The sequence below is a fragment of the Erinaceus europaeus genome, chromosome 20 (assembly GCF_950295315.1).
Source record: "Erinaceus europaeus chromosome 20, mEriEur2.1, whole genome shotgun sequence".
NCBI lineage: Eukaryota > Metazoa > Chordata > Mammalia > Eulipotyphla > Erinaceidae > Erinaceus > Erinaceus europaeus.
This window is the reverse complement of record NC_080181.1, coordinates 56,184,106-56,196,271: the sequence shown is the minus strand read 5'-3', so window position 1 is coordinate 56,196,271 and position 12,166 is coordinate 56,184,106. Positions and strand designations below refer to the sequence as shown.

At 51.0% G+C, this 12,166-nt stretch overlaps 2 protein-coding genes across 2 annotated transcripts in view; both read right to left on the bottom strand.

Moving 5' to 3' along the window:
- Positions 1–2,824: 2,824 nt before the first annotated feature.
- NGRN (neugrin, neurite outgrowth associated) lies at positions 2,825–8,072 on the bottom strand. The gene is made up of 3 exons (XM_060179451.1): positions 7,908–8,072; positions 7,611–7,721; positions 2,825–3,843 (listed from the first exon to the last, which is right to left on the bottom strand). The coding sequence occupies exons 1-3, from the start codon at positions 8,069–8,071 to the stop codon at positions 3,237–3,239; spliced, it is 882 nt and encodes a 293-aa protein (XP_060035434.1). The 5' UTR covers position 8,072; the 3' UTR covers positions 2,825–3,236.
- A 451-nt stretch (positions 8,073–8,523) lies between these two features.
- TTLL13 (tubulin tyrosine ligase like 13) overlaps positions 8,524–12,166 on the bottom strand; it is a 26,031-nt gene continuing 22,388 nt past the window's right edge. Inside the window, exons 13-15 of the mRNA XM_060179435.1 lie at positions 11,389–11,575; positions 10,803–10,982; positions 8,524–9,310 (exon numbers count right to left, since the gene is read on the bottom strand). Of these exons, the coding sequence (XP_060035418.1) occupies positions 8,531–9,310; positions 10,803–10,982; positions 11,389–11,575 (1,147 nt within the window). The 3' untranslated portion in view covers positions 8,524–8,530. The remainder of the gene's footprint in view (positions 9,311–10,802; positions 10,983–11,388; positions 11,576–12,166) is intronic.

Genomic DNA, 12,166 nt, shown 5'->3' with positions numbered 1-12,166 from the left:
TTACAATGCACAAGGTCCTAGTTCAAGTCCCTGGTCACAGGGGGCCAGGTGGTGATGCACCTGGTTAACTGCACATATTACAGGGCACAAGGACACAGGTTCAAGCCCCTGGTGCCCACCTTCAGGGGGAAAGCTTCACGAGTGGTAAAGCAGGGGAGCAGGTGTCTGCCTCTCTATGCCCCCTGTCCTCTCAATTTATTCAGTAATAAATCATTCAAGTTCCTAGTCCCCATCTGCAGCAGGGGAACTATCTCTCCCTTCCCTCTTGAATAAATGTTTTGTTTTAAATTTTAAAAGAACTTACTATTAAGAGCCAGAGTATCACTCTGGCGCATGCAATGCTGGGATCCAGCTCAGGGTCTATCCACTGTGTCATCACCTTGAATTTTTGAAAAAATGATACAAGATTAAAAACAAAAGCTTTGGGATCACACAGGGTTTCAAAAGGTCTAGTATTTTATACTGAGCTTTTTTCTCCCACCTCCCAAGCTGGATAAACTATCAGCTCCACAGAGAAATGTGGAGCAATTGATTGGCACACATGCATCTTGGCACAAGTGCAGCCCAGCGAGGTCAGCACCCCAAGCAGCCTGTGCCCTAGGCAGATTCCCCTAACACTGCAACACCTGTAGCTTAGCGAGACACACTGGTAGCATCAAGTGCAACCTGCAGCATAAAGCCAACCTGGAGGGACCGCTGGTCTTGTCACTGGCTTACATCTAGCATGGTAGCTGACCGAGGTAAAAGGCAAAAGGCACTGTGAATGGGCTCCAGGTATGAGGCTTTCCCAAGCATTCATGAACTCTCTCAGCCAACACTGACATCTGTTGTGGGAGCTGGCACCACAGCAATGAACAGAGATGAACCTCCTGCCCTCATCAGGTCTAGAAGGCACAAAAGTAGGTGATGACCAAGACAATACTTAAAAGATTTCCAGTACTGAGGAAATCACACAGGGAGCAGTAACAGAACATGAAGGGAGGGGCTTTAAACTGGATTAGGAAATCCCAAAACAGTAACATTTCACAGAAGATCTGAATGACCAGGAATTGACCATGTCAAAATGTGAGGACAAAGAATCAAAAGTTCAGGTGAGGGTAGATAACATAATGGCTCTGCAGAGACTCTCAGGCCTGAGGCTCCAAAGTCCCAGGTTCAATCCCTGGCCTGCAACACCATCAATCAGACCTGAGCAGTGCCCCCGTTAAAAAAAGCAGAAAAAAAAAAAAAAAGCCAGGTGGTGATGCACCAGGTTAAGTGGACACATTACAGTGCACAAAGACCCAGTTCCCACCTGCTAGGGAAAAGCTTCACGAGTGGTAAAGCAGGGCTGCATGTGTCTATCTCTCTCTCCTTATTCACTTGATTTAATAATTATTTTTATTATTTTCCCTTTTGTTGCCCTTCTTTGTTGTAGTTATTGTTGTTGCTGATGTCGTTGTTGGATAGGACAGAGAGAAATGGAGAGAGAAGGGGAAGACGGGGGGAGGGGGGAGAAAACAACAGACACCTACAGACCTGCTTCACCGCCTGTGAAGACTCCGGCTGCCTCTATCCAATAAATATGATTTAAAAAATAATAAAAAATAAAATCACAAGTTCAAAAAGCCTTAGATGGGCATTTAAAAGGATGGGGAGAAAATTAACCTCAGGTAGCTGGGAGATAGCTCACCTGGTTGAGTTATGCATTTTACCATCGCAGGAGGACCCTGGTTCAACCCCCTGGTCCACCACTTGATAGCAGCATGCACAAGGGAAACTTTAAGTGCTACTATGGTGTCTCTCCTAGCTCAAGCAGGAAAAAAAAAATAATATGCACCAGCAGCAATGGAGTTACGCAGGGGCAATGTGCCATGAAGCCCTAGGAGCAAGGGGAAAAAAAGTGAAGCTTAGTTGTACAGAATCAGTAGGAGGGTGAGGTAAACAAAAAGCATATTCAGGGGTGAGGTGGTGGCACACCCAGAATATATACATTGTCTAGCCCCCCCCCCCCCCAGTCTCACCTGCACCAGGGAAGCTACACACAGGGTAGAACAAAGCTAGTTATCTACTGTCAACCTTGGGGGGGGGGGGGGAGCTACCAGTAATGACACTGAACTCCAGCAATAACACGAATGGGAAAACAAACAAAAACCTCAACTCTGTAACAATTCCTCATAACTCACTTTCCTTCAATAAGCAAATGATTTGCATAAACTAGAAATGAAAATTAAGGGGCCCAGCAAAATAGCTCCCTTGGATAATGCACTCTGTCAAGGTGCTATCCAGCTTTGTGCACTGAAGAAAGTTTCCATGCTACAATTTCTTTCCCTCTCTACCACTATCTGAAAAAAAGTCAACCTGGAGGGAGGCCCCAGAGATGATATTAAATAATAAAAAGGAAAAAGGGAACAGAGGAGCCAGAGGATAGCTCAGTTGGCAAGGTGCTTTGCCTTGCCATGCTTGTGGCCCAGGCTCAAACTCTGGCACACCACATTTCTAACGAGCACTGAGATTCAACAAGCAGAATGCTTCAACAACAAACGTTTATTTGCATAGGAATAATTATGTTTCTGGCACAACACACTTGCAAAAATTTAGTGAAAATATTTAAGCTTTTCAAAGTGGGTGAAGATTATGACAAGAGTCTTTAAGACTTTGCATGCCTCCCCCCTTCTTTGGGGGGTGTCACTGTCTCTCAGAGCCCTAGCCACTAAAAGAAGTCTAGTTTATAGTTGCTAGAATCACAGAATGTGTGGAGCTTTTTGTCAAGAATTCCTCTGCCTCCCCTTCCCCACCAATGTTTAATGACAAAGGACACTTTTCACAGAAAGCACAACCCAAGGACTGCTATGTTTCATTTTTATTGTGTTTACACTGAAAACAACCAAAGTTCTACTACTGTGCTGTCCATTAACAAACAAAGGCAATCAGGTGGCAAACCTTTCATTTGCTCCCACACATCTACGACAAGTACCACAGTAAATCCTAACAAGCGCGACACGGGCTGGTTGAAACCCAGAGACCAGGTGAGGGTGAGCAGTATCCCAACTGCCTGAGCTCTACCAGCTGTCATCCAGCCACCCAAATTTGCCCTCGAAACTTGACACTGCCTCTTGTCAGATTCATATCCAAGCAGCTCCTTCTTCCCTCATCCCAGGCTTCTCACTTCCTATTCCTAGGTGTTCAGTCCATTTGCAGGTAGCTCCAAAAACACGACTGGCTATTTTAGGTTGCTTTTCCAGTCAGACTCAAGCTCAAATTCTGTACAGGAAGTTCCCGTTATCATCAAAGAACTCTCGCCCTCTCTGCACCACTTTGCTGCTGAAGTTCTGGTCACCTGGATCCTCCGTTTTCGATTCTTTCAGCTTGGCACCTAGCCACCCACCACTGCCAGTTTCTCTGTGGCTGATGTAAGTATCAACAGAGCGCCTCTGCTGCAGCCGCTGATGACCTGGGGCCGCAGTGCCATGGGCACAGCCTCCCCCCTCCAGGGCCTGGATTCCTTCATCCCTTCTCTTCCGTCTCCTTGTGGATGTACTGGGAGTGTTTGATTCCATCACTTTCAAAGCTGAGGTCGGACCCTGGTCTTGGGATGCGAGCTCACTTCCTGTTATCAGCAAAGGGCCTGGTACAGGGTGGCCTGCAGAAAGAGGCTTTGAGCTATCCACAGGACCCTGGGACTGACTGAAGCAGTGGGCAAGCCCAGCTTTCTTGAGGACTTTTTGATCCTGTTTCAGTTTTTGTTCCAGGGTGGGTACAAACTTGCTTTTTAAGACTCTTCGGATCACATCAGTGCTGACATCAAAGCCTTCAGCCAATCTGGGAACTGACCAGGTCTCTACAAATTCCTTATGCAAATGCCTGTGGGGGAAAGGAACAGACTCTCAAACTGTGAAAAATTTCCTGTCAGGTTTGATACTTACTAATTTAGTGATACTAGTGGTAAGCAAAAGTAAGCTGAAAACAACTGCAAATGTGGTCCCATGTCTGCTAACTTGCCTTTTTTTTTTTAAATTTATTTCTTTATTGGGGAATTAATGTTTTACATTCAACAGTAAATACAATAGTTTGTACATGCATAACATTCCCCAGTTTCCCATTTAACAATACAACCCCCACTATGTCATTTATCATCCTTCATGGACCTGTATTCTCCCCACCCACCCACCCCAGAGTCTTTTACTTGGGTGCAATACGCCAATTCCATTTCAGGTTCTACTTGTGTTTTCTTTTCTGATCTTGTTTTCCAACTTCTGCTGCTAACTTGAAATTCTAAGGTCAGATACTGCAGACATGTTAGGGAGGCTGAAGACTGAAGTGTCAGTTGTGTCTAGCTTGGGGAAGAACACCAACAGATTTGTGGAAAACAGTCTCACCCCAGTGACAAAACAGCAGGCAGCTAGGGAGTCAGCCGAAAACAATCCGAAGAAAGGATGAAAGAAGCTTTACTTAACTGATGTAGGTTCCTGAAGAGTTGGGTAAGGGATTTGATCTAGAATGGATAATTAGTGGTGGCCAGGCAGTGGCTTACCAGTTAAACGCACACACTACAATGTGCAAGGATCCAGTTGGAGCCCCCATTCCCCACCTGCAGGGGGGATGCTGGATATTTTATGAGTGGTGAAGCAGGTCTGCAAGTATCTGTCTTTCTCCCTCCTCAATTTCTTTCTGTCCTATCCATGGAGTGAAATAAAAAGGGAAAAAAAAAAAAAGGGAAGGGAAGGGAAGGGGAGGCTCAGGGAGCAGTGGGTTCTCAGTGCTGGCACCCATCCCCATTAAAAACTCTGGTAGCAGTAAGAGAGCATCAGTCAAGTGAGAAAGAAATAAGAGTATCACTCCCAGGTTCTCCATGCTCAGCCCTGCTATAAGCCTAAGCTGAGTAGGTTTGGGGGGGAAAAAAAGAGTATCACAAAGAATTCTTATCTAATAGCTATTTTTTTTCTTTTGAGTAAAAAGCCATTTGTTGACCACAAAAGGGGAAGTGACAAGTAGAAAAACGAAGAGTTGAAAAGGTGTTAATCAAGACAGGAGGTTGATGGGAGAGGTGCTAGGCACACAAAACCTTTTACCTGGCTCGAGCGGTGGCAGTGACTCAAGCACTGTACAACCAAGCAGGCGGTGCCCAACACTGCATGCCACCTCCCGGCCACTAAACTTTTCTTTTTTCCCCCCCCAAACTCTACTCAGCTTAGGCTTATAGCAGAGCTGAGCATCAAGAATCTGGGAGTTTAGAACCCCAGGCATTAAAGTTGTTGCAAAACCCTTGGGCTGTCTCCTGGGCCCCTAAAGTTTTCATTTCTAGGGGGAAATATATATATACATGTATATATGTGTATATATGTGTATATATATATATATATATATATATATATATATATGGGCTGGTTTGTGGCACATCTGGTTGAGCATACACATCACAATGCCAAGGACCTGGGTTCACTGCCCAACCCCCCCCCCCCCCAGAGAGCTTTACTGGTAGTAAAGCAGGGCTGCGGTGTATCTGTCTCTATCTCCCCCTTCCCTCTCGATTCCTGGCTGTCTCTAATAAATATATTTAAAACACACACACACACACGTACCCACCCACACACTCATATACCCACACCTCATACACACACTCACTCTTACACACACTGAGACACAACCATACACTCACACTCATAGACACACTCTTACACTCAGACCCTTGCACTCATGGACACATTCTTACACTCACCGTTACACACACTCACAGACACACTTTTTTTTTTTTTAATTTTTTTTATTTTCCTTTTTGTTGCCCTTGTTGTTTAACATTGCTGTGGTTATTGATGTCATCATTGTTGTTGGCTAGGACAGAGAGAAATTGAGAGAGGAGGGGAAGACAGAGAGGGGGAGAGAAAGACAGACACCTGCAGACATGCATCACCGCCTGTGAAGCGACTCCCTTGCAGGTGGGGAGCCGGGGGCTCGAACTGGGATCCTTACGCCAGTCCTTGCATTTTGCACCACGTGCGCTTAACCCGCTGCGCTACCGCCGGACTCCCTACTCACAGACACACTCTTATACTCACAGTCATACACACTCATACTCAACACTCTTACACTCACACTTTTTTTTTAAAAGATTTTATTTCTTTATTCAGGAGAAAGGAGGAGAAAGAACCAGACATCACTCTGGTACACGTGCTGCTGGGGATTGAACTCAGGACCTCAAGCATGAGAGTCCAATGCTTTACTGCACCACCTCCCGGACCACTTACACTCACACACACTCATACTCATACACACTCTTACATTTATAGACACACCCAACACTTACACTCACAGACACACTCATACTCTTACACTCAAGACACGCAGTCACACTTACTATTACATTCACTCATACTCTTGCACACACTCATAGATACACTCTTACACTCACTGACACACTCACTCTCAGACACACTTACACTCATACACTCTTAATCACACTCATACTTTTACACTCAGACAGAACACTCTTGCACTCAGACACACTCATACTTTCAGACAGAACACACTCTTACACTCACACTTTTACTCATACTCTTACACATTCACTTGCTTATAGACACACTCGTACAGTGACTCTTACAGTCACTCATAGACACACTGTACACTCACTTTCACTCAATAGACACACACTCACACACACACTCTTACACACTCTTAGACATACTTATAGACACACTCGTACACTGACACACTCATTCAGACACACTCTTACACTCACTCATGGACACTTACACTCAGACACACTTGTACACTCACTTTCGCTCATAGACACACTCACTCAAGACACACACTCTTAGACACACTCTTACACTCACTCTGACATACTCGTACACTCACACACACTCTTACACTCACTCACTCGTGCACACGCTTACACTCACACATACTCACTCTTACACATTACACGGATACACCCATACTCACATACACACAGACTCTTACACTCTGGCACACTCATACTCACACTCTTACACTCAGACTCTTACACACTCACAGGCACTCCTACACTCACTCTTACACTCACACACTCGTACACTCACTCTTACACACTCACACTCTTACACACTCGTACACACACTCTTATTCAGACACACTCATACACTCAGACTCTTACACACACACTCTTACTCACAATCACTCAGACTTACATACTCGTACACTCACTCTTACACTCAGACTTACACACTCACAGGCACTCTTACACTCAAGACACTCGTATACTCACTCTTACACTCTGACTTACATACTTGTACACTCACACTCGTACACTCAGACACAATTGTACACTCAGACTCTAACACTCAGGCACTCTTACACTCAGACACACTCTTACACTCAGACTCTTACACACTCACAGGCACGCGAACACTCAGACACACTCGTACACTCACTCTTACACTCAGACTTACACACTCACAGGCACTCTTACACAGACACACTCGTACACTCTTACACTCAAACACTCTTACACACTCACTCTGACACTCTTCTTACACACACTTACACTGACACACACACACTCCTCTCCACCCCCCACCCCCGATGGCGGCGCGGAGGCGGGAAATCAGCTCCGAAGTCCCGCCCCGCCCCGCCCGCGGCCCCGGCCTCACCGGATCTGCTCCATGGCTTCCCTCGTGAGGGTCCTGGGCGGGGCGCCGGGAGCCTGCATCTGCCTCTGAATTTTCTGGAAGCGGGCGGCTTTTCTCCGCCTTCTCAGGGCGCTGGGGAGAGAAGCAGTGACGGGAGCTGCGCCGCGGCGGCCGGGCGGCGGGTCGCGGAGCCTCGGGTCGGCCCGCCGTCGGCTCCCGGCGCCTCCGCCCCGCGCCCCCGGCCGGCGGGCCGCCACCTGAGGGGCAGCCCGGCGCCAGGCCCCGCCTCAGGCCGCGGGTCCGGGAGGGAGCCGGTACCTCTCCAGCTCCTGCAGCTCCCGCTCCTCCGGCTCCCAGTCGGAATCGGGGTCGGGCTCGCGGCCGCCACAGCCCGCGCCAGCCGCCCCCCGCGTCGCTAGCCCACAGCGAGCGACGGCCCCGCGGACGCGGGCGCCCAGCGAGCGGCTCAGGACCGACACCATGACGACCACGGCGACCGGACTCGGCGCCGCGCCGGAAGCAGGCACGCGGGCCCGGAAATGACGGAGTGCGCGGGCTGCTTCCGGTCGGGCGCCGGAAGCGGAGGCTGGTGGCGCTGGGCCTCCCGGCTGTCCCGGCGCGCTTAGTGGAGAGGAGGCCCCTGAGCCGACAGGGCCCGAATGAGCTAGCGGACGCTCCTGCAAAACGGCATAAACTTTAATAAAATGGTGGGCTCCACTGCCGGGGGCCGCCCCGGCCGGCTGGTCTCCCCGCGGCTTCGACGATCTTCCGACGGCGGTGGCCCGGCCCGCGCCAGGGCTCGACCCCGCCACCTCGCGGCCGGCCCGCTCGCTCAGCCCGTGCGCTCGGGGCGCCTGGCCCCCGGCCGCTGCTCAGTCCCCGTCCGAGGCCGACCCCGGGGTCGGGCCGCCCTCGCCGTGCAGACCGGTGCCGGGCTCCCTCTAGGCGGGGCGGCCGAGGTCCAGCAGCGCCGCGGGCGGCGGGAGCAGGGGCGCGGAGGCCGAGCCGAGGACGAGCTCCCGGGCCTGCGCCGCCTCGCCGGGCGGGCTGCGCTCAGCGGTCCAGGAGCCGCTCGCCCGTCGCTCCGCTCGCCGGAGGCAGCCCTGCTTGGGGGTTAGAGAAGGCGGCTCTGCTCCTGCCTGGGCCCGGCCGAGCGCCTCCAGCCGCCTGCTGGCTCGTGGCACTTCTGCAGCGGAAACACGCGGCCCCGAGTCGGGACTCCGCCGGGCTGGGCGTCCCGGGGCCCCTCCTGGAGGCGCGGCTAGCCGTCCGGCCCTCTGCCGTTCCTGCCGCCGGGGTGCAGCCCAGAGGCGGCGGGCCAGCGGCCGTCCACCGCCTCCCCCGCCTCCGGACGCGCAGGGCCCGACACACTCCAAAGCCACCGAGACCGCGGCCGCGTACTTACGGCTACTGAGCCTGACTCTGGTGCTGGAGAGAAAGCGCCTCCCGGACGTCCGCACTGACAGTGAGCAGGGCCCCACGGCTGCCGGGTCGCCTATCCAGCTGAAGGTCTTTGTCTGGAGGTGGCACTGGGAGTGAGGTGGACTGGCGGCGTTCATGCTGGGCAGCGCCCCTAAGATCCTGGGCACCACCGCGTGGGGCCGGGCTGGATGCAGGAAAGGAGGGCCCTGCTCTTGGGCAGCCCCGCTCAAGAGGACCAGCGGAACCAGGTTCACAGTCTGCACTTCTTGACTGCCCGGCCCCTTCTGGTGGAGCCGAGGCTAGAGGAGAAGAGCAGCCTCTTACCACATTTCTTGTGGTAGGAGAAGAAACAAGTGGCGGTCGGGCGGTGGCGCAGCGGGTTAAGCGCACGTGGCGCAAAGCACAAGGACCCGGCGTCAGGATCCCGGTTCGAGCCCCCGGCTCCCCACCTGCAGGGGAGTCGCTTCACAGGCGCTTCACTAGCGACTTTCTCTCCCCCTCTCTCTTTCCCTCCTCTCTCCATTCCTCTCTGTCCTGTCCAACAACGACGACATCAATAACCACAACAATAAAACAACAAGGGCAACAAAAGGGAATAAAAAAACATAAATACAAAAGAAACAAGTAACTGGGGGCCTGTTGGTGGCACACCTGGTTGAGCACACGTTATGGTGTATAAGGACGGGGGTTCAAGCCCTGAAGCAGTATTATAGGTGTCTCTCTTTTTTTTCTTTTTAACCATAGCAGTGCTCAGCTCTGTCTTATGATGGTGCCGGGATTGAACCTGAGACTTTGGAGCCTCAGGCATGGATGAGTCTCTTTGCATAACCATTATGCTACCTACTCCCTCCCTCTCCCTCTCTATCTTCTCTATCACCCCCTTCCCTCTCAATTCCTGTGTCTATCCAAAATAAATAAGATATGTATATTAAAGAGAAAAGAAACAAGTAACTAGAAATCTATACTAGCCCAGGCCCCTACTTAACCAGCTGATTCTCGGGCCCAGCAAGAAGAGAGGACCCATCAGGTGTTTGTTCAGATAGCCAAGAAGAGGGAACGTGTCAGCTGCTTTGTTGACATAAAACTACTGAGTTAGATGGGAGTCTGGTGGTAGCACAGCGGGTTAAGCGCACGTGGCGCAAAGCACAAGGACTGGCATAAGGATCCCGGTTCCAGCCCCCAGCTCCTCACCTGCTGGGGAGTCACTTCACAGGCGGTGAAGCAGGTCTGCAGGTGTCTGTCTTTTTCTCCCCCTCTCTGTCTTCCCCTCCTCTCTCCATTTCTCTCCTATCCAACGACAACAACAATAACCACAATGATTAAAAAAAAAAAAAAGGGGGCAACAAAAGGGGAAAAATGGTCTCCAGGAGCAGTGGATTCGTGGTGTAGGCACTGAGCCCCGACAATAACCCTGGAGGAAAAAAATAATTTAAAAAAAGGACTACTGAGTTAGCTCCAGTTAGAGCCATGGCACTGGCAGTGCTGGTGGCACAGAAGCCACTGAGCACGGTGGCCTTGCCCTTTGTCAGACGTGAGTCTGGGATTATTACAACACTATAGTGGACACCACGTCTCTGGTAAATGAGCAGGTTGGGAGCATCACTTGGCCTTACGAAAAATAACAGGGTTTGAGAAAAGATGCAAAGGGACCAACAGACCCTCTGACCACCCAGCATGCACTGCTTCCCTGGACTCTGGCCAGATACCCGAGTCTCCTGTGCTAGCCTACCACCAGGTGGCAGCGTAGCCCTTGTGCCCTGGCTCTGCGGGAAACCATGTAGGGCCTCTCACCCGATACTCAAGAAGTTTTCTCTGGACCGGGCCGCTAGGGTTCAGCAGGCGAGCGAGCTGCTCTGCAATGCCCAGGCTTCGGATGAGGTTCTCCCTTTGGAGCAGGGCCTTGATCCGCTCCAGCTCCTCCTCCTCCACGATGTCTTGGGGCTGCATAGTGTCCACGGGCACTGGCGGCAGCTGCAGGGTGAAGGCAGTGGCTCTGACACCAGCAGGGAGGGTTGAAGGCCTGCCACCCCCGGATTCAGACCCTCCTGTTTCAGATTCCATTGGATTTACTTCCTGGCAACTCATCTCTCCCATGCCAGAGGAGAGGACAGCTGACTTCCTTCTCTACACTCCCAATCCACTTTTTTTTTTTTTTTTTTTTTAATTATTGGATAGGAACAGAAATCGAGATGGAGAGGGAAAGGGACACGGACACCTGCAGCCCTGCTTCACCACCCGTGAAACTTGTCCCCTGCAGATGGGGATCAGGGGCTGGAACCCGGGTCCTTGTGCACTGTGATGTGAGCACTTAACCAGGTGCACCACCACCTGTCCCCTCCCAGTACATTTCCCTGCAGAAAAAGAAAAGCCTTGAAACCTCTGGTGCCTTCTGTTTCTGGCGGTTCTTGTAGGCCTGGTGGTTGGGGAGGCTGCGCAGCCCTGCCCTGTACCGGCTCTTCTCCCCTGCAGATTCACCCTGGCTCTGATCCCGGTTTTCCTTCCGCCTCTTAGTTCCCGTGATCTCCTGGTTTTCCTGCTTGAGGCGGATCTCTTCCAATTGCTGCCTGGCAGGGCACAGCAGCTTTAGACACTGAAGGAACTGCTATGGCAAGAGGAGTGTCAATGGAAATGGGGATGGGAAAAGAACACAGGCCTTGTGGCTGAGGACCTAGCTCAGGGACAGCGCGGCACTTGCACACGGAAGCCCTAAATTTCACCCCTGGTGTCTCACGTGCTGGAGTGATGCACTGTTTCACTGCTTGATCTAAAATGAAAGTGACCCAGGAGGTGGAGCAATGACTAGAAAGCTGAACTCTAGAGCCTGAGGCAATTAGGTCCATCCCCGGCACCACATACACCTGAGAGCCGGAGAGATGTTTCCGTTTCTTTCTCTTCCCTTCTCACACAAATAAACAGTTCACAGGTAGGAAGACTGCATAATGCTTCTACAAGTTTTTCGTGTTTGTTTTGTAAAGATGTTATTTATTAATGAGAAAGATAGGAGAGAATGAACCAGGCATGACTCTAGTACATGTGCTGCTGGGGATTGAACTCGGGACCTCATGCTTGAGAGTCTAGTGTCTTAGCCACCTCACAGACCACCATGGGTTTTTTTGTTTGTTTGTTTGTTTGTTTTTTTTGCCTCCAGGGTTGTC

Coding starts and splice junctions, on each gene's coding strand:
- NGRN (XM_060179451.1), bottom strand. CDS start 8,071: ATGGTGTCGGTCCTGAGCCGCTCGCTGGGCGCCCGCGTCCGCGGGGCC. Junction 7,722..7,907: donor GAGCTGCAGGAGCTGGAGAG/GTACCGGCTCCC, acceptor TTCTCTCCCCAG/CGCCCTGAGAAGGCGGAGAA. Junction 3,844..7,610: donor GAAGCCATGGAGCAGATCCG/GTGAGGCCGGGG, acceptor TTTCCCCCACAG/GCATTTGCATAAGGAATTTG.